The following is a 21,241-nucleotide window of genomic DNA, read 5'->3' on the forward strand; positions in this document are numbered from 1 at the left end:
TCGAAGAAAAACTTTCTCGACACGACAATAGAGTGTCACACCGAATGTACAAGATCCGAAACTGTAATCACGGAAGAACAATATGTTGATCATCTCTTAATACGACGATTTATGTAACGATAGTATATACAATGTCCCATATACAATGTTTCTTTTTTTTACTTCCTTTAATCTAATTCTAATTGAAATTCGAATTGATCGTTTTTTTAAAAAAAGAAAATTCTTTTATAGAACTCTAAATATGCACATTAATATAAAAATATGCATATTAATAAAAAAAAAAGTTATTAAAGTTTGTTCAGAAACGGAAACATTTGTTTCAAAACATGCAGCAATTTAAATTGTGAAACTACACTTTCGTTATATAAAAATTAACGAAATCCTGATGATATCTTTTGGGGAAGATGTGATTTGAATTGATGAGAAAATAAATAGACACACAAAAGAAAGTGCGATGAACCTAGAACACCTTGTATAACGTAGTACAAGCGTGCGATGCTGCGTGTAGTCTATTGACCGAGAGTAAAGCCGCGCTCTCTCGCACGGATGGAGAGGAGGAGTTCGTCTGGCCGACTTCTTCCTTCTCTCCGGTACGACACGCTTATCCACCAACCCGACGACGGTCCGGTTTTCTCGGTCACGGCTGAGAGGGAGATCCCGTGTGTTCCTACATTATCCCCACGTGGACCGTGCGGGGAGGCTCTTCGTTTCCTACCACCACGAGAGAACTAAAGTTTCGCGCCAGTTCAAAGAACAGATCGGCTGCAGGTGGATTTGGCGAACGTACATCGGTACCGAAAGTTTCTTCTAGAATAGAGGTCCTTCATATTTCGTTGGTTCGATCTGTCAATCTTTGAGAAGGCACCGTGAGCGTAATTAATCTCTGCAAACACGTGATACTTGTGGATCTTGAAAAGAATCCATCGTTGAGTGTTTAATGATATCCTCCCATGATAGTGCTGAGATTTGATAAATTGCAGTATTGATAAATCACGGTGGTAATAGCAGGAAATCCATAATAATTGTAAATTAGTTGATATTAAAACTGTTGATGAGTCTTAGTGGTTTATTAGGATGAGGATAGGACAGTCGTGCTGGGTGCTGCTGGTAAGATTGATTTTTATTTCGAGAATATATACATATATTTAATATTTATTTTTACAATTGATTGAAATTTCTTGTAAAATTTTTAATTATTATCCAGAATTTTTATCTGTAAATGCCATTAAATTTATTTATTTAACTTTATTTTTACTAATTGCACAAAACCTTATCAAAACGAATGGTAGGAGAAACATTATACTATTCTTATGTAACAAATACCTATTCTTTCTTAACAAGCGCATTTAAATCAATTATTAAAGATATAATTGCATTGGTATTTTCTTACTAATAATAAGGCATCAAATGCGTTAAAAAATAATTAATTGTAGCTATTAAATCTTTAATCGCACTTTTAAAAAAAATTTTACGCTTCGTCTTCTCTTTAGAGCTATATAAATAAAGTTTCTCATTCCGTCAATCTCCTCATGCGACGCTTTCTGCGTCAGTTACTTGGTCCAAAGTGGAACAAGACCTTTGCCGCGACCTTGATCCAGCCACTCGCTGGAATGAGGAAAAGTAATAGACCCCTCGCACATGCACCGGAATACCGAGTTCGCTCTCGCGCGGGAATTCGCGAGAGGCTCCCGATCAATGCGATAAATGTGGAATCTGACACGGGATAGCCATCACAAAATGCTCGACTGCAGTCACGCGATTTTGTCCGTTGCCGCAAAGCCCATTGAATACCAGTGAAATCGTCTGCTCGGCTCGATGATTATTGGGTCATTACGTTGATTATAAAATGACAGGCGCAATAGGTTTTTAAACCCAACAAGATCGAGTAATGGATGGTGTAAGAAGATATAATGAAAAAGAACGTCAACTGATTATATTAAACATATATTATATTCCTTATATGTTTATATTTTTATAAATATTTATATATTTTATTATATATTTATAATAAATTATATTAAATTAAATTATATAACTTATATTTTTATAAATAGTTAAATTTTTAATAATGTAACAATAATTAACAATTATAATACTTAATTAACAACATAATAATATATTGTTTTAACAATAACAAATAGAAATAAATCAATTCTTGAATGATTAATTGGTCTAAAGTCTAAAAATTGGACAATTAATTGATTTTCCCTTCTTTCTTGCAAAATTTCCACTATATCTCATTTCAATCAAATTAAAAAGAAATGCATTTTTAATGACTAGATAATAATCAGGACGTTCTTCATCTCATTAAAGCTAGAAGAAGTGAATTCTGCTAGAGTTGAAGTTGCACGCTGTATCGCGTGATGCATCATGGTTAATGCGTTCTTACGTGCGTGCATAGTTGCATCCTGCATTTGTTACCTCGAGCGTATTTTATTTTAGCGAAACTAGTTGCCTCTATTAGAATATCGAGAAGAGAGATTCCCGTATGCACGAAACAATTTTGTTCCATCAATTGTTAGAACGTAGTAAAAAATTAATGAATGTTAATAATAGAAGTGCCGTCAATCTCTGATTATTTATATTTAAATATCTTTTTATTTATATTAAAAATATTATTTTGGAGTTTTTTTAACTTTCTATCAATTACTCGCTCTAATCTGATAGAATATTAAAATAAGATAGAATAGAATAAAACCAAAAAATTATGAAATCTTATTTTTGATACCAAAAAAAGAGAAACGGTAAAAAACGATCGTTTGATATTTCTAATATTAATTATAAAGATAGCGATTCGATCTGTTAACATTAATGATACGTAAGGACCAATAAATATAATATTACCTCCCGTTATTAATATTCCGAGTATGAATCTAGTGTTAACGACTAGCGACTTTCAACATAATTATCTCTCACTCATGATAATTAACTCGTTTAGTTGAAAAATAATTAAATTGGAATATAAATTCATCAAGCCGTCCAATTACAAGTTGCCAGGAGTCAGCTTAAATGAAACCTACAGTCATTTACTTTCACTGAATCCAAGTTCTCGCAAAAATTATATACATATAAATTATTAAGGTATCGCGCAAGTTGAACTTTATATATTTACCGAGTTGTTAAATCTGCATAAGTAAATACTTTTACGGTGGGATCCTAAGGAGACTCCCTTTTCGACGACTTTTCCAGAATTGCAACGCGATCTCTTGCATCCTGCAAAAGCGCATTGCAGCCACTGCGCTTCCGGTGCAACGTATGTAAACGCGCAGCCAATGTTTCTCCGGACAGGCTTCCTTCTCGTAAAAAAGAAGAAAGAAAGAAGAGGAAAGATCTCTTGCGCGATAATCGGTCACACTCTTGACAAACAAGAGATACGTGTAACGTAATTTACACTTCCCTGCAGTTCACTCGCGGCTATGTATAGCGGCTCTCCACGCTCGTTACGATTGTTCTTTCCGGAAGTTGCGTTTTATTGTCTCCTCGTCTGAACCACACGCGCCGTTTTCACTCGCAATTCAATTAAATCGGCGTCTCGCACGCGTGACGTTCGCTAATTAACAATATCAGAAGTTAATTAACGTGCTATTTAATTCGCTTATAAAAATTTATATTCTGATTCGTATCGTACAACGTAACCACAACTTCCACCTAACTGTTAATTATAATTTACCGTACTAATAAGATTTAGATAACATTCTTTTAACACCTCTTATATTCTTTAACACATCTAATTAATTAGGCAGATGGCAGCGTAATAATGCCTAATCTCAGATTTACTAATATGTTGCATATAATGTCTTACAAGATGTTACTCAATTATTTAATAATACTGTCGGCGAATAATACGATCATACAAATTATGTATTGCAATATGCCACGTGCATCTTTTTGTTTCATCTTCTAGGCAGTCGTGCTACTGTCCCCGATCCATGCCGAGAAGAACACCGATAATGTCGATGATGTCGACGACGGCGAGAAAGCTCAGGAAAAGATATCAACGTCGCTCAAGCTCGACGAAGATGCCAAAAACAGAACGAGCAAAGTACGAGAAGTAGTGGCATCCGTGAGTGAGCACGTTTGCATGGAGAAGTTTCAAATAACATTTATCTAATATCGCTTTTTTGTTTCTCATAAAACAAAAATTATATAAAATAATAATCAGAGATAATGATATAAAAAAAAGATTCATAGCACATAACGCTTGATGGACTATCAATTTACAAATAGATATTTTATGTAATTAAACATCAACAAATAAATAGTAGTTTATTTGAATACAAATTATTTTATTAAAATTATTTTATTTTTACATTTTTAGTTATTTTACTTGCATTTACTTTGCTTTAACAGAACGCAACTGAGACTCCATATTTTTCTAGGCGATGAAGATGCCGGAAAAGCGGGAACAAATTGGCGAGGTAATACCAATAATACGTAGCATGTCACCGCCACAAAAGCTGGCAATGGCAACGCTAATTTCCACGAGAATATCCAGTAACGACACGACTTCACCGCCACTCGAGGAAGTCGAGTCGCTCCTCGGCAGCGGAAACAGAGAAAACGCGAGCAGAGAACTGATGCTACCGATCAGCATGGACATTGCGAAGATCATATCCAACGATTCCGATTCCGATGAGGGCGGGGGTGAGGATTCGGACGAGATGCCCGAAGCGTTACCCGAGGTGAATTGAAACGCGTGCAGATAAAAAATTACATTATGCTTATAATGCGATGCGCGCGTTTGCGCATAAATGATCTATCGCGACGACTTTTTCCTACAATCAGAGAACGGTAGAAAGTCGAGTTTGACGTGTCCACTTGTCGTAAATTTCAGCGAGATTTATCTCATCGTTTAATAAATATGTATATTTTCCCCTGGTAGACGAGTTTCTCACGGCGCGACGCTTGAAAATATCGATACTTTTATACATGCAACCTGTAATAAATTTGAGCTCTACGACGATTTCTAAACTATCAGAATGATGTCTAAATTAGTGGCTGCCACATTAATATGATATGTTGATATCTCATTATTTTCATACTGATTCCATATTGATACGCCATTTATTTTTATTTGCGACACACAAGAAGAGAGAAATTTCTTAATAATTAAAAATTATTTTTATATATTAAAAAAATCTTATTATTCGCAAAAGATCACACATATTTTGAAACTTATTCTTATACTTATACTTTGAAACTTATTCTTATACTTTTCTTCTCGTAAGTCGCCAAGCATCTGAACATATCTCTGGCTTATGTCACATGGTATATTAAAGGAAGTAACGTGTATTGAAAGAATCTCCATTCATATGCTTAGATTACGGGATTCTCGGATTTAGAACGGGCGCATCGTACGGTTTCACTTGTAGCGGCGGCCTTTAAGCAGCGCCTTTTATGCAAGTACTTTCACGTGTTCGACATATTTTATTGCTCACGACTCGTCGCAAGGACCATCTCGTGAATCTCGTGAGTGGTGTGTCGCGGTTACACTATACACTGTCAGATATATCGCGCGAGAGAACGACTTTCCATTCCGGACATTAATTAGCCAGCGACTTGAACGGATATAGGCGGATGTTGATTTATCCTGTATGGGAATAGATAAGCGGTGACAGTATTACAGCTTCTCTGGAGGCTCTCTAAAGACTGATTGTAATAAGATAAAACTTGATTTTAGCTAGAATTATTTCATTATTCTTTTCTCTGACAATTGAAAACAAGTTTATTTATTTAAGAAGCACAGAATATTATATTCAATTTTACATTTATTCAAGACATAGATGAATATAATATATGAATATAATATATTTACAGTTTAGCATTTTTAAATACACAGAATGTACTCATTGTCAATGCAATGTTCCTGTTACGTACACATAACAAAAGATCATTAAGGTCAGTGCACACGGACAATGCTTGTAGACGCCTATACAATTACGCAAATATCATTAAAAAATGTATTGAAAATTTAATGTTCGCACGCCATACAGTAATTATAAATTTATCGTACATCATAAGAATTTATAAATAACAATTTAGATGACATTTTTTTACATATTAACGTAAAAGGAAAACTTCAACTTTGAAGAAATTTTTAAATTTGACAATAAAAGAATAATACTCGATAATAAAATTATAATCATTTTGTAAGCAAGTTTTTTGTGAACAAGTTTTCTGAATTAAAGGCTCAAGAATTACGATTAATGAGGATCCAAGAGCGACGGCGACCCGTGCTTATCAAACCATTGCGACCCCCCATAAGACCGTCTATTCCGAACAGGAGGAACGTTTACACAGGTCAGTTTTTCCACGGTAATCGACAATCGTAAATTACGCCGGATAAAAGTGGCACGAGCCGAGACAGATCGTTGATGATTTCCAGGTATATCGAGGCCGCCTGTCATGCGGCCGTCTAAACGGCCGAACGAGTCGAAGAGGAGGCCCACGGAAAACGAATGCACTTTCTTCACGAAGACGGTGTGTCTCGAGGCCAACGATTATCCGCAGTGAGTCTGCCCTGAACTTTCGTTTCGGCATTGAATTAATGACGAACATTGTTACGCGGCACAATTTGCATTTAGCCGAGATTAAAATCTCTCGGTCCGTCTTAATTGGCAAGCCAATGGTTTTCACTTTCCGCGTCTCTTCTCGAGAGCATTAAAATAACGGTGACTGAATTTTAGAGATAAATAAAACATTGATAGTATACAGTAAACCTTAATTAGTAGTAGTTCAGACAACATGCATTATTATAAAATTTGTGAAATTGCTTTTTAAATTTAAATTATGTTTTTGCGAATGCACAATTAGTATTATCTGACTTATTACAAAGTTACTTATTGGCTAATTGCGATATCATTTTGTGTGTGTGTGTGTGTGTGTGTGTGTGTGTGTGTGTGTGTATGTGTGTATTTCCTGCTAAATTTCTCTAAAATTTCCATTTGATTTTACATTAGTCTTAGTCATTCGAACAGCGCATGAAAGAAATTTTTCGTTGGAGAAAATATCGCTATTATTCACTTTTGCGAAAAAACATTAACAGTGGCCTTAACTTTCTAGCGAAGCGATAATAAGAAGTTTAAGGTCCAATAAGGAAATGGTATCCGCATTGTTGACCGATTATAAGGCGCAAGATTACGGAAGCGCGGAAGAAAAATTGCCGAGCGCCCTACCGCTGGAGAATAAATACGAGAATCGCTATGAGAGCAGATACGAAAGCAATGAAATTAAAAGGTAAATAAGATATTTTATTTCCATATACTTCTTGAAGATTACTAGGTTCTATAGTACATTAATCTTTTTCAATTTTTATTAATTATAAATGGAATAATAATTACTCATATACAGTTAGAAGCAATTAAAAATAATTTCTTGTTTGTTTCATATTTTAATACATTTTATTAGTAATAAAATTTATAAATAAAATAAGGAATTAAATTAAGAAATTATATAACTAAAAAAAATTTTTCGCAATTTAACGATAATTATTTTTATTACTTCATGCATATATTTGTGGTTTCAGACGATCTGACAATCCCTTCGATAACGTGGAGGAGGGTTTCACTTGTCCATCAACTGTCAAATATGCTCGGCCGCAATTAGCGAGAGCTGCTTCTGGAGTATGGAAGTATATAATAAACACAGGTGAACACACCCAAACGATACGACTGGAGAAATGCTCGTAAGTATGGCAGCCAATATATATACATTTAATTGAAAAGAGGAAAGGTAATTTATTTCGGCGTTAATCATTAATTTACGTAATACTTAATTTTCGTTGGATAAATAAAGGATATTTGATCAGAGTCAAGACAATATTTGTCTGCTTTAAAGCTTAATTTATATAACGTACATCATGCAACGGAAAATGTAGGAATAATACATTAACTACAAATTAAAGTTATGTAATGTGGATATAATAACAAATATATATTTATTAGAGAAATATATATATATATATACATACACATATATATATATATATATATATATATATATATATATATATACAAACGTTTTGTAATATTTTTTGTGTATAATATTTTTTTGTGTATTCTTTTACTTTTAATACATATATTAATTTTAATAATATTTATTGTTTCTTTACAGCAATCCACAGTCGAGCTGCTCGTTTATTTCCGAAAACTACCGTTCTTCCTGCGTACAAATTTACAATTATCACAGATTGTTGACTTGGGATCAGAAACTAGGATTACACATGGATATATTCAAAGTACCAACTTGCTGCAGCTGCCACGTGCACGGCTACAGCGAGATCTTCCCTCCGCATCAGAAGGATCCCCCGATGAAGCCCAAGGAGACGTTCCCGGGAGCAGATTTCGCGACAATCAACGAACAGAAGGATGATTTTCAGGACTTCAACAAGGCCGTCGGTCTCAATCACATCACCAAATACACTCCCACCTTGGCCTACGACTCCAGCCACGGTATTTTACTTCAGAATTACTCGCCATCACCCACGCCATCGAACGACCTCAGTGAATACGTCTCGTTTCCCCCAGTGTCCAGCAACAAGAAGACAGTGATAGAGATCAGCCCGACGAGTAGACCCAGCTTTACTCTATCCAATAGAACTAGGCCGAAAAAGCCCGCATCGATTCCGAGGCCATACGACAAATTGCCGCAGCAACATGCGCCCAACACGCGGGCGCCAGGCTACAAAGGTCCATTAACCAAGAGCAACAGGCCCAATCGACTCAACAGGCCACCTTTCAGACGAGAATCCACCTCCCACGAGGATTTTTCGGAAACTTCCCGTAACAACACGAGCAACAATCGGTGAGCAGCTTGCGCCAGTTTATTATATAATTTTTATTATATAATATATTTTATAAATAATATACATACATCTTTCTATATTTGTAAAAATTTGTTGTATTATAATATCTCGATTTGATAAGAAATTGTCAATTTTTCTTTTAGGATTTAAGATTAAAAATTAATTTTAAAAGCTTAAACTAATCTTTAGGAAATTGTAATAAAAAAAACTTAGAAGTCTGAGTTAATGTTATGGTAAAAGTTTATTAATAAAATTAATTTTTTAATATTAATTCGAAGCTGTATCTCATTTTTTAGATACAGTCAGCCGTATGACCAGAATATGGATGCTACGTCGAGACTACAAAACGGAGGCTTCGACGAGGAATACCAGGAGCCGCAGAGGAGAATCAACTATAACTATCACCCAATCATAGATTTTTTCAAGCCGGAGGCTGCGATGTTGCAATCCGCGGAGCCGCAACTCGCCACCCAGCCGGCACCGGTTCAAAGCGACAATAGCGCATGGAAGCCGATGATATCTTAGATCATAGTTCTTCCTTTACAGTACCTGACATCCTATTTTAATGAAGATTCCAAATCATTATTTCGCGAGTTTCGCGTTTTTTACATTAATCTCTAGGATCGTGAGAGAATAATGTAAGACTCGACTCGACAAAAGAGTCTCAAAGGCACGTAAATAATAAACATGCTATCGCGTGTTCTAAATTGAGTTCAACACAAAAGAGAGAAAAATTTAAAAATTAATTAAAATTACAAATAAAGACTAGCTTATTACTAATTTAATATTTAGAGGTTTTATCGCAAAACATTTCGTATTGTTATAAAAATTTAAATAAATACTTTATCTAATTAGTTTTATTTTATCATTTAATTATAATAATATAAAAACGTCATATAAAAACGTAACAAGTGGCGATAAATTTTTATTCAAATATTCCATAAAGGATTTGTTATATAATAATAATAAAATAGTAAAAATTGTTAATGTTAGAATATTATAACCAAAAAGTGAGTAGATGCAATAATCGATTTGTTTCTTTCTACTACATGTTTGTCTTCTGATATTTATTAATTGTTACCTCTCTCTATAAATTATTTATAAATTATACTTAAGGAATTTACGATATATGATTGTGTTTCATATTATCAATAAAGTATTTTTAGAATTTTTTTTTATCTTGATACCTATTTAATTGTGTGATTTAAGTAGATTCAATTGTAATGTACTTTCGGCAAGAGAAAGTGTTTGAAATTTTATTTATGATATACAAGCGAGACTTATTGCTATTAGCCTAAAATGTGCACGATCGCAGTTTACTTGCCATAACTTCGATCAATAATTTGTGAATGAAGTTTTACACTTTGTATATTGGAAATCCGAAACTTTTTCTTTCCTATAGCTCATTTTCGTGCTAGAGTAATTAGATATTGGATTTTTCCTAGTGAATCGTGGATATCGGGATTTTTATTTTATGAAAAATAAAAGAGATGTAGCCCAACCGTGTCTCCGTGTAAATGGAGAAAGCTAAATTTCTCATAGCTATTTTGTAAAAAATTTCTTTAGAAGGTGCACACTAACAAAATAGAAATAGGAAAGGATGAAATCTGTTTTATTGAACAATTTTTATTAATCTATTCTAAAATCCAAAAAACTTATTTGTCTAACATTATATAAGTCTTTTTTATTATATTAATGTAAATTTTCTTATATTTTATTATATTAAAGTTATATTAAATTTATATTAAATTTATATTAACCATGAAATATTTTGAAAGTTCAAGAAAAACTAATTTGTTTAAAGAAATAATATTAAAGAATATTAAAGAATTAATATGAATTTTCTTTCTCATAAAGAAAACTGTAAATGTAAATATTTTTTACTTTTATTATTATATTAATACATGTTATTCAAAAAAGTAGCTATTAGAAGCATAATTATTGCAATTATTGCAAAGAGATTGTGTTGCAAAATTTGTAGTAAATCGTAACGAATAAATATAAAATTTTAATAACTATTTTATTATACTTTGATATGTATATATGTGTATGCGAAGTAAGTAAAGCAAGATATAGATTAGCAGCGAAAAATAGACCACCATCAAATTCCTTAGGTCCCTTTTTTAAGACTGGGTCATTCATCACACAGAAATAACAATATATAGCGTACCATAGAACATATATTAAACTGTAAATGTCAGGAAAATATTTTAAAGGTACTAAAACAGTTTTATTAGAATAGTCAAACACACGTTACAAATACGTAGACAAATATAATAATGTCCATAAAATCATGTCTTCGTCTTTGTCTTCGTAAAAGGCATTGTATTTCATCATCAAAACTAAAGATTGATGATGAAATAGTATCGTTTACTAAAAGTCAACTCGATTTTGCAATCATAAAATTCACAGTCATTAGGTTTATGATTAACTCTAATACCAAATCGTCTAAACCATCTAAACACACGACTCCGCAAAAGTTTATTTAAAATAATAATTTTTAATAATTATTTTAATATAGTTTAATAATACATTTAAAAAATATTATCTAAAAAATTTTAAAAGAACCCTTCTTTTTAAATATTTATATTTAGTAAATAATTATTTTATATTTAGTAAATAAAATAATCACAAATTAAATCAAAGATTATATAAGACAGGATATATATTTTTAATTGTTAAAAATAATAAGAAAGAATTTCATAGTTTATTTTAAAATGGTAGTTTAATCCGTTCTTCTTAAACTCAAGTTCATCATATGTTTATACAATTGAGGTTCATATCGAAAGTATGTTTGTTTCACCTAGCAAAATTCTCCTATCTCTTTAAGTATGCTCGTAGCTGCTCTGAAAATGGAAATTACATTTTATGGTAATCTTCTCGCGGACTCGTCGAAGCGAGGAAAGTCCCGTAGCTCGAGCGACACGCTTCGCGGCCCAACGCGGAAAGACGCGGGAGACAATCCCCGTGTCGAGTCGAGCGAAGCGTAGTCGGCGAAACGAACGGTTCACAGCTGACTGAGTGAAATAAATCGCGTTATGCTACGTGCTCGTCTTGCTGGATATTCTCATGGTGCATCTTCGTATCCTCGCACCTCTTCGTTCTCCCTCGTCCTTCTACTTCGCGTTAATAGCAGCGCATTTTGCTCGATTAACGACGCGCTCCTCCTTCAGCGCGTTTTTTACGAGACGCTCGTGATCTCGTAGAATTAAGGGTACGAGTGCATCTTAATTAGGATGTTGTGGAGTTATACATCGGAGTTTCTAATACGCGAACCGGAAAAGAGAGGCGTCTGGGTGAAACGGCCTGGTGAACGAATCCAATCGAGAGTGACAGAATCGTTGAACGATCGGATCTACACGCTCCGTGGAGCAGGGTCGTTCCAACGTTTTTCACCCTACCTCGCCTTTCAGATGGTTGGAAAATATAAATTAGGCCACACAGCCCGTACCACCGGCCAGTTTGACGAAAGACCTCGATCGAAGATGATTAGAAATCACTTCGGTGGCTCGCACGTAAATCGCGAATTTCTCTCTTTTACCGTGACCAACGCAAATTTATAAGCGTCACCTATTATCGATAAAATTTGCATTTTCCGAAAGTCGAGCAATATAATAGTGTCTTCTTCCATCACTGCGAAGAATCTGAATCATAATTTGTTATTATATTTAAAAAACAATTCGATAAGTTGTATCGTTTTACTCAATTTTAAATTAATATAATTCGTGATTACTATAATATAATTCATAAATACATTCCTTCTCTCGAACATTATAAATTTGTAAATATATTTTTTTCATATTTTAATGTTAAATATTAATATATATATTCAGCATAATTGTGATAAGATGTGTATATTGAAAAGTGTAATTTTATTGTCTAATGGTTATTGTTAGCCGTACACTAAACAATATTTCTTCATTTTGACAGTGTTATAAAGTAAGAAACAATTCAGAGAAATGAAGCAATCACGAGAAACTGATAATTTTTTCATTATTTTTGTTCTGGTCGCCATCATTCAAATGGTGTCATCAAATCAGAATCTTCATGCTACATTTACTACAACAATCGATATCGATTCCACCAATGATGGAGATAAAGTTACCAAACTCGCTTGGTTGCAGCCTTTAAATACCACGACATCAATTGATCAAGATTCCACAACTTATTTGCCAGACTCAACGAGTGTACAAGTGAAAGAAATACTTGATTCTTCGGAAACAAATGTTCTGAGTCGATACGCACGGCCACCTTATCAATATACCGAATACACCAAGGAAGATGATGATCCTGAAGAGCCTCCTGAAGACCACGTAATACCATACTCGGAACATGAGGAAGCCAAAGACGTGCCTACAAAACCAAGATATGTCGGTCCTGGAATTTGGGCAAAACCGCCACCTGAGAAAAATATTCCCTTGGACTTCGTACCGACGAAGTTGCACGCTCAAGTTCGAGGAGTTCACACTGTGAAGAGATTGCCACAACATGAGGCGTACGAGAGTGCGGAGACGGACGAGGAGAGACGCAATGCACCCAGATTAAGAGAAGTTGTTACTAACACAAAGGTCAACACGGTCTATACCGAGGAGGGATATGAGGATTCGGCATACGATCACGGGGGACACATTAGAGACGCCGATTTCCACGAGGGATTTGCTCGCAAGCTTCACAACCAAAAGAAGAATGGATATGACAAGAAAAAAAGAGGAAAGAGTAGAAATTTGATATCCGATGAATTTGAAAAATACGAGGAAGATTATCAAGATCATTTGCAGGAAAATAGGAAGTTTGAGAAAACGGATGAAGAAGATAATTTGGTAGGATACGACAGGAATAGCTGGGAGGAGTCCGAGATAGATCCTAAATTCGTTGCTGAGTTTAATATTCATAAACTCGAAGAAGATATAGAAAAAAATGCTGAAGAAACCGAGAAAAGTTCGGAAATGTATCAAAATGCGCAAGAATCAAAAATTCGCAATGACATCAAGTTTGATAGCTCGGAATTGGAAAAATCTCATGTTAAGAATAATTTGAAACACGAGAACAAGCCCATTAACATAAAAAAGAAATCCAAATTACAAAATAGGAAAAACAATACTGCAAGTAAAAAAGCGAAGCATCCGCGTAAATTGGAACAAAAGAAAGTCCATCCTGAGACAACAATGTTTCCACCCGAAAGAGCAAATTTGCCTGATGATGAAACGCCATTAAGTCATCATGGATTTGTAGCAAATTTCCCGGACTCGCCGATATATTCAATTGATCAGACGACTCTACGTTACGTCGCTCCGGTTACAGCTTCGTTCCAACAAGTCGACGAGCCGACGACGGTGAGTTACAGTCATCTCTTTTGGGATTATTTCAAGGCGAGACAAGGTCCATCGACCACCGAATCGTCCACGCTCGTACCAGACTCGACGACCATGAATCCGCAACTGGAAACGCAAACGCCGATCGCGGTTGCGACCATTGATGGTCACGGTCCGTATCTCTTAGTGACAAAGAAGAAGACCATGACGTCGCCCTCAACATTTCTCGATCCGCGCAGCTTTCATCCGCAAAATTTATTCTCTGATCACGAAGAAGATCTCGGCCCGAGCTCGCCTCAAGCGCACAGTCATTATCTACTTGGACAAAGCGACGGTACCGACTATGTCAATAATATAATAACCACATCCACCACAGTTGCAACGGTCACCGGCGTGCAGCCATTATCAAGTCCTCAAGACGCGTCGTACTCATCTACGACTAGTCTTCTTGACACTACAGTATCCAGTACTCCGGCTGTCATGACACTCAATTTCACTCAAGAAGCCTACACGCGAATAGCCGACTACCACGAGAATCCTTTCCTCGGTCCTATTCTCGACAATAGCAACATTGCTCTTATTAGAAATAAGCTCAAGTACAGAGTTCTGGCAAGAGCAAAGCCGTCTCATGAGAAAAAACCTGCTAAATCTGTTATTCATAAGTCGCCTCATCAACAAGTTTCATCATCCACCTTCGAAAAGGAAAATGAGCACAAGAAGATTCACGATGATCGGAACGCGAAGTATAATAAGATGCTGAATTACATTAAAAACAAGCAAGAATCTCAGACAAAAAAGAAGGTTGTTTTTCCTGAAGGTCTCACCCCGAGAAGGCCGCAGATTCAACCAACAGTTTATTCGATCTTCTTGACAGATCATTCTTCACCGGTGAATCGTTCGACTGTGTCTGCCGAAAGTGACTCGTCTCGGGAAACTAACTGGAGAAACTTACTGCAGAATCAACATCATCCTCAACCAGTTAAATTGCCGTTCCGTTTCGAGTCTTTTGCTCACGTTCAGCCGGTACGTCCGGTCTATCACAAGAATTCATTTCCGGCCACAAAATTATCGCCTCCTCCATTATCGGCGGCAAGTACTTACGCCAATTATCGTAGCAATAAGCAGAACGATAATCATAATTCTCATCTCGATATCAAACCGCAACAGTGGAAAACACATGATAATGCGTTTAAATATTTCCCGTTGATTCACGAAGCGAGCCAGAAAACGCGATTCCGGAGAAAAAGATCCGATAAAAGTAAATTTCGCGGTAGTGATACAGATGTGAAAGCAGCGGCAAACAATGGTGTGACGAATGAGGTTAAATTGGAGCAGCAAAATGAAGGTTCGTTTGATAGGCTAATGGATAGATCGAAAGGAAAATTGTTGAGTCGGAGAGTAATCGATGCATTGATCGATGTTTCAGATGCAACATTCGCGAGACCGAAAGGAGAGCAGAGTGAAATGTCCAAAATTTTGGTTAACGAAAATAATACTGTTGTTAACAGTAAAAGTAAAAATGTCGAAGAAGCAAAAGAATCGATAATCATAAATTTAACGAAGGAAATACCAATACTGATCCAATCGGCAAAACGGACAAATAACACAGAATCAGCAAAAAATGTTGAAGAATTAGCGAAGAAGAAAAGAGATATCAGAAATGAATATTTAATAAGAAATTTGAAAAACAGAAAAAAGGTAAAAAAACACGAAGAGCTATTAAACGAATCTCCTAAAATTAGCGGTGATGTTATCGATGAAGAGATCGCTTTACGTTTTAACGAGAAGGATGACGAGACTTCATCGAAGAAAAATGGGAAAGTCGAAGTTGAAGTTCCCGATTTTGATCCCGTCGAAGAACTTGTTGAAGATGATTCTGTAAAGCCTTCTACGACAACGGAAGCCACTATAGATTTAAAAAAATATCCTTTTTACAACAACGAGGACGTACCTAGTGCGTCCGCGTTGAAATATGTCGTGAATCCTAAGATAATACCGCGAAAAACCTCACGCGGAATGGAATTTTATGAATCGCGAAATGCTTATAAGCAGTGCGACGAGATAGAACCTAATCTGGACAAAGTGTTGCCCGAAAAAGAGGAACCTGATCCCGAACGAGGTCCGCAGGAGAATTTACCTCGTCTTCGTGGTCTCGGGGACAAACTGGATTGCTTCAAGGCCAAGTATTTTGATGAAAATCCCCTGGACAATCCGTTGTTCGCCGAGAAGCTGGTCGAAGAACCGACTCCGCCAATGGAATTAAATCCCACGCAGTTTGCATCGAAGATCATGGTGCTTCCGGAAGAGAATGATGAATACGTTGTGCCTCGAGTGTCGAAGAAGCCGGAGCGCACCAATCGCCAATGGCGATATAGAAATCATCCGTACGAGACTCACGAATCGATACGCGTTAATTACAAGCACGATCCGCAAACCGGAAGAGGAAGGAACGCGTATTTCCATACTGTGCGCGGTTCGAGGCCTTCCAATATAATACGCAGAGTTAAAAATCGAAGATTGAAACCGAAAGTTTCCAGCACCACCGCGTCATCGCCGAAGTTGTACCAAACCGCCTCTTACCAGAATCAGGTATACGAGGACGTGATGGGTAACATCAGAAACATGAAGAATGCCTATCAGGTCCATGAAATGACGACCTTGCCACCGTCCACGCAAATCTTGGCAACCGCAAGTAGTGAAAACATGTTAAAGATTGCGGACGATACGTCGAACTCTTCGGAAGAAAAAAGTACGTCGAAGTCGGATGTTACTGACATTACGAATAATACGAGATCATCGGAGATTAAAGGATTGGTACCCCCTCCAAAGTATTCAACACAAACGGATTACAGAAAATATAGACCGCCAGCTAAGAACAGAGTGTCTATAATAAGATCTCCGAATCTTCCTCGAATCATCGCTCATCATCATACTATCAAGATAAATAAACGCAGCGCAAATGATATCACGAAGAATTCTTCTGACAGTATAATTAATGAAGCTAATGGATTTACAGAGGCTACAGTTAATAGATCTACAGAATCTATTAGAAATGACACTAATGTAAAATCAGTAGAAGAAGAGATGAAAAAAACAAACATGACATCCGAACCATTAGATTTGAAGATCGAAGAAAGCAGGCAAATTCTTACACAAGATCAAGGCTTATCTACGATCCTGAAGATTGAAGATAAGAAGAGACGAAGAAATCCTACGAATAGCAATCAAAGGATTGAACCTCAGAAAGTCGTTTATACAATTAAAGATCGAATTAGATACTCAAAGCCCAAGTGGGACACTAGAGGATTCGGAAAGTTTAGCGCGAGCTTGAATACGACGGACGAAGACAGCAGGCGAAAGGAGCCACGGTACAATCACATCAAAAGAAAGAAGAAACCAGTCGATGATCAGCAGAACAATTCTACGATAATGAATTCAACCGAGAACACTTCAGGAATCGAAAGTACAACGTTATTAATAGAAGATAGAGAAAGTAGCACAACCGAGGTTTATCACGCAGAAGAATCCATACAACAAATGATTTACCATAAGAAGGATGAACATCCAGAACCTGAGAAGACCGAGGTTATTGATAAAGAATCTGAAGAAAGTTTCTTTGAGGAAGAGGAAGAAGAAGATGAAAGTACGACTAACACATATCAGGTTCGTGAGAATATTAACGAGCATGATTCCACAACAGCGAGATCGAAGAATCCTCAAAGAGGCTCGAAGGAAGTTCTGGACTTGCAAAAATATTTGGAATCTGAGCCACCAGGATACGAGGAAACGTTTTCCGAGGAAGCAACAACACCTTCGAGTAAATCTACACACACAGATCACGAATCTGAGGACAGCGAAGAGAAACAGGACGAAGAGACTGAAAATGTGGAAAGTTCATGGGATAATGATTCTTCCGAAAAGACAGAAGAACAGGTCGAAACACCGATAAAAGCAGAATTATCCACAAAAAACGATAATTCCGAAGAAGAGGAAGAATCGCATAAGGATCACACATTTTTTAAATATCCGCGGCCATCATTAATTGGAAGCGATAGTAATAATGAACAATTTGAGAAAACGACATTCCGTCCATTCCCATTTTCAAGATACAAATCAAAATTTAAAAAGGAAAGTGAGGACGAAGAAAGCGAGGAAAAGAATGAAGATTACGTATTTCCTTGGCATGCCGATAAAGAAAATACAAAAGACAAACACAAATGGCTACATGAATTCGATAGATATGAATATCCCTGGGAGAGGAGAGAAAGGTTGGCAAGAGAACGACGAAGAAAACGAAAGCCAATCAGATTTTTCGATGATAAAGACGAGGAAGAATCTACGAGACGCGAAAGACTCATTTATCCTTGGGAGAAATACGACGTTCCTTCTAAACCTTATACTAGAATAAATACTAGACGCGATGTTTCGCGAAGACATGTAGATGATAGCGAAAACTCTAGCTCCGAATACGTGCCATTCACGAAATTTAGCAGCAGATACAGTTCTACAACCAGACCAACGTATAACGCACGTGAAATCAGTAGATCCATCAAAAAATTGCTAGAGGAAGATAATGAATCCAAAGAGCAAGTTTTGAAAGATCGCTCTGAGCTTGAAGATCATTCTTCTTCTTTCGCGCAAAAAACATCACTTTCCTCAAACAAAGGACTCTCCAGAGAAACGCTCATACCCGAAGACATTACGCAGCCGCCGAGAAGAAAGAATACAAAAGAAAAAACTCCTCAAATTGATAAAAACGTGTCGAATAATTCACACTTTGATTCAAAAAAGCTAAAACAAGTAGATCTTTTTAATGAACATGAAGAAGAAGAGCCCGTAGAATATCTAAAATTAAATAAAAGTAATCTAGATGAGTCAGCGCTACCGATAGAAGTAACAAGTAGCCAACCGAGTCAATTACTCAATAAAACAAAGGAAATTCCTCCTGCAACTGAACAACGTAAAAAGCGTCGACGAAAAATATCAAAGAATAATTCTACGATTTCTTCTGCTAATGCACCTGCCGAGTCAGTTACTAAGCCTACGAAAAAAAAACGTAGGAGACCTGTAACCTCATCAACGATGACAACTACGCCTACGACGAGCTTTGACTTCGGTACGAGAAAATCAATTTCCATACCGGATCGAAACAAATCAAAGAAAGACGAGAAAATAAATAGTTCGGCTTCTTTTGAAACAATTCCAACAGCTAAAATAATTGTTACGCCAGAAACAATTAAAGCTGACAATTTTCAAATAGAAACTTCGACTCCGAAAACAAGAACAATCGAGCATCGATCAAGAGTCTCGAAGGAGAAGATTTCTACAAAGACCACTTATCCAAACGATATAGAAAACATTGATTTTATGAAAATGAATCTGACGTCCGCTCAAGAAGAACCAACAAAATTAAAAATCAAATCGAGACGTAAAAAAAATAATATTAGACAGGATGATAATAAAAAAGAATCAATAAAGCAAGAGAATACGAAAGAAGAAGCTAAGTCTATCAATGAAGATGAAATTAAAAAATCGGTGATATTAAATAAACCTGAAGAAAACAACGAAAATAAAGCTTTCAGCCGTTTGAGTATGGGAAAAGAGGAAATTAAGGAGATCAATAATTTTGGGGCTTACGACGGGATTGTTAACGATGATAATCACAACGCTAGCTTTGGATCGTCAGAAGTAAGTTTATCACCGCACTACAGGACAACTCAACTGACCGAATATGGCTCTAGACACACAATGTCCTCTATGGCTTCTTGGATTTCAAAGAATTACGATTATTAAGGCACGGATTTCTTTCTCTTTTATTTTTCGGACAAAATTCCTTTTGTGAGATAATAATAATATTAACATTAAAAATTAAAATTTAAGAATAGATAAGACTCAAGAAATAGTCATCAAGAATAGCAATACAATGTCAAGTATATTAGAATCTTAAAAACTTAAATTTAAGTACGGAATATTAACTCATCATCTATAATCTATAATCTGTAGAAGTATATAATGTAAGTATCACTTATTAAATGTTTCTTACACGTAAAGTAACATCGCAAGTTATAATGTACTCATAAATTAAGTATGTAATGACTTCAATTAAAATTAATACGAATGTGTATAAATATAATTATGGGTCTGATATGACTCATTTATGGTTTATTCATGAAATTGTGTGGTTTCAGATCTACGCAGTACGCAACCTGATGCAGAATATTCCACCAAATCAAGGAAAAAATCGATCCTACGAATGGACTGAAAAGGAATCGAATAGAGAAATCGAAAATTGGAAAGAGCAAAATAATAGTAAAAAAGCAAATGAAAAGGACGAAGAGGAAGATGTAACAAAGAAGCCGAGACTGTTGTTACAAGCCAAGTTTATAAAAGATCCAGAACGCAGGTTATATTACTACGTAGAGCGTAAATAATTATAACCAATGTATTTTTTATCTAATTACAACAACACATTTCTTATTACTACGATAAATTTAAAATTATTTTAGATAATTATAAAAAATTTATTTATATTGGCTTTCAAATTTATAATTAATTTTACATTCTTTTTATTTTGTCATAAATATATAGGTAAATTTAATCGCGTTTCTTCAAGAAATTGAGAATTATTACAAATATATTTTATAAAAATCTGCTTATCTAGAAAAATATTTTTGAATTTAAAAAAAACATTCTAAACTTTGAAACACTTGTACAAAAAGAGACGCAAAAATAATTTCGAATACTTACTCAAGATTACTTCAGTACGCACGATATTTTTAATGGTTTGTAGTAGTTGTAGCATATTTTAATTAATTTTTGTTTTAGAGAAAGCGTATTTTAGACGCGGATGATTAAACGCGATTCAGGTGTTGTAATAGTTTCTTCCGATCTTTAATTACGTTGCTGTACATAGTCTAAGATACTTTTGTTATAAATAAACGTTACAGAGGAATTGCATAATGCCTCACTCGAAAGCGTCGCCGTATCCGTTTTTTTTTCGTCAGCATAACTGTGCGCGGCCCACGCGCGCGCGAACAAATCGTGCGAAACATCGGAGAAATTGTATCTCCTGTCGCTTGGGACAACAAAAAGAAATCTCGTTAAGAGTTGAAATTTTCTGCTTGCT

General features: G+C 35.5%; 2 protein-coding genes across 6 annotated transcripts; both read left to right on the forward strand.

Annotated features, from left to right (window-relative positions):
* Positions 1-635: 635 nt before the first annotated feature.
* Positions 636-9,975, forward strand: NT1 (Neurotrophin 1). 4 transcript variants are annotated; one of them, XM_011631202.3, is made up of 10 exons: positions 655-1,107; positions 3,905-4,042; positions 4,380-4,682; positions 6,189-6,300; positions 6,386-6,509; positions 7,063-7,236; positions 7,526-7,684; positions 8,113-8,450; positions 8,526-8,802; positions 9,100-9,975. In XM_011631202.3, the coding sequence occupies exons 1-10, from the start codon at positions 1,075-1,077 to the stop codon at positions 9,326-9,328; spliced, it is 1,887 nt and encodes a 628-aa protein (XP_011629504.2). In that variant the 5' UTR covers positions 655-1,074; the 3' UTR covers positions 9,329-9,975. The 4 variants fall into 4 exon arrangements, with proteins under 4 accessions (XP_011629502.2, XP_011629501.2, XP_011629504.2 ...); XM_011631201.3 differs by having other exon boundaries at positions 656-1,107; positions 3,905-4,063; XM_011631200.3 differs by having other exon boundaries at positions 636-1,107; positions 8,113-8,802.
* A 2,025-nt stretch (positions 9,976-12,000) lies between these two features.
* On the forward strand, positions 12,001-21,094 carry LOC105421996 (uncharacterized). 2 transcript variants are annotated; one of them, XM_089072150.1, is made up of 2 exons: positions 12,001-19,909; positions 20,304-20,442. In XM_089072150.1, exon 1 carries the CDS (start codon positions 12,763-12,765, stop codon positions 19,906-19,908), a length of 7,146 nt encoding a protein of 2,381 aa, XP_088928276.1. In that variant the 5' UTR covers positions 12,001-12,762; the 3' UTR covers position 19,909; positions 20,304-20,442. The 2 variants fall into 2 exon arrangements, with proteins under 2 accessions (XP_088928276.1, XP_011629499.2); XM_011631197.3 differs by having other exon boundaries at positions 12,005-19,803; positions 20,304-21,094.
* The last annotated feature ends 147 nt before the right edge of the window (positions 21,095-21,241 follow it).

The sequence above is a fragment of the Pogonomyrmex barbatus genome, unplaced genomic scaffold (assembly GCF_055798465.1).
Source record: "Pogonomyrmex barbatus isolate J1 unplaced genomic scaffold, ASM5579846v1 scaffold13, whole genome shotgun sequence".
Classification (NCBI taxonomy): Eukaryota; Metazoa; Arthropoda; class Insecta; order Hymenoptera; family Formicidae; genus Pogonomyrmex; species Pogonomyrmex barbatus.

Excerpts from the sequence above, each read along its gene's own strand:
- NT1 (XM_011631199.3), top strand. The coding sequence starts at position 1,075 with ATGAGGATAGGACAGTCGTGCTGGGTGCTGCTG. Across the intron at positions 7,685-8,112 it reads ATACGACTGGAGAAATGCTC|CAATCCACAGTCGAGCTGCT; the intron begins GTAAGTATGGCA and ends GTTTCTTTACAG. Across the intron at positions 8,803-9,099 it reads AACAACACGAGCAACAATCG|ATACAGTCAGCCGTATGACC; the intron begins GTGAGCAGCTTG and ends CTCATTTTTTAG.
- LOC105421996 (XM_011631197.3), top strand. The coding sequence starts at position 12,763 with ATGAAGCAATCACGAGAAACTGATAATTTTTTCATTATTTTTGTTCTG. Across the intron at positions 19,804-20,303 it reads CTAGCTTTGGATCGTCAGAA|ATCTACGCAGTACGCAACCT; the intron begins GTAAGTTTATCA and ends GTGTGGTTTCAG.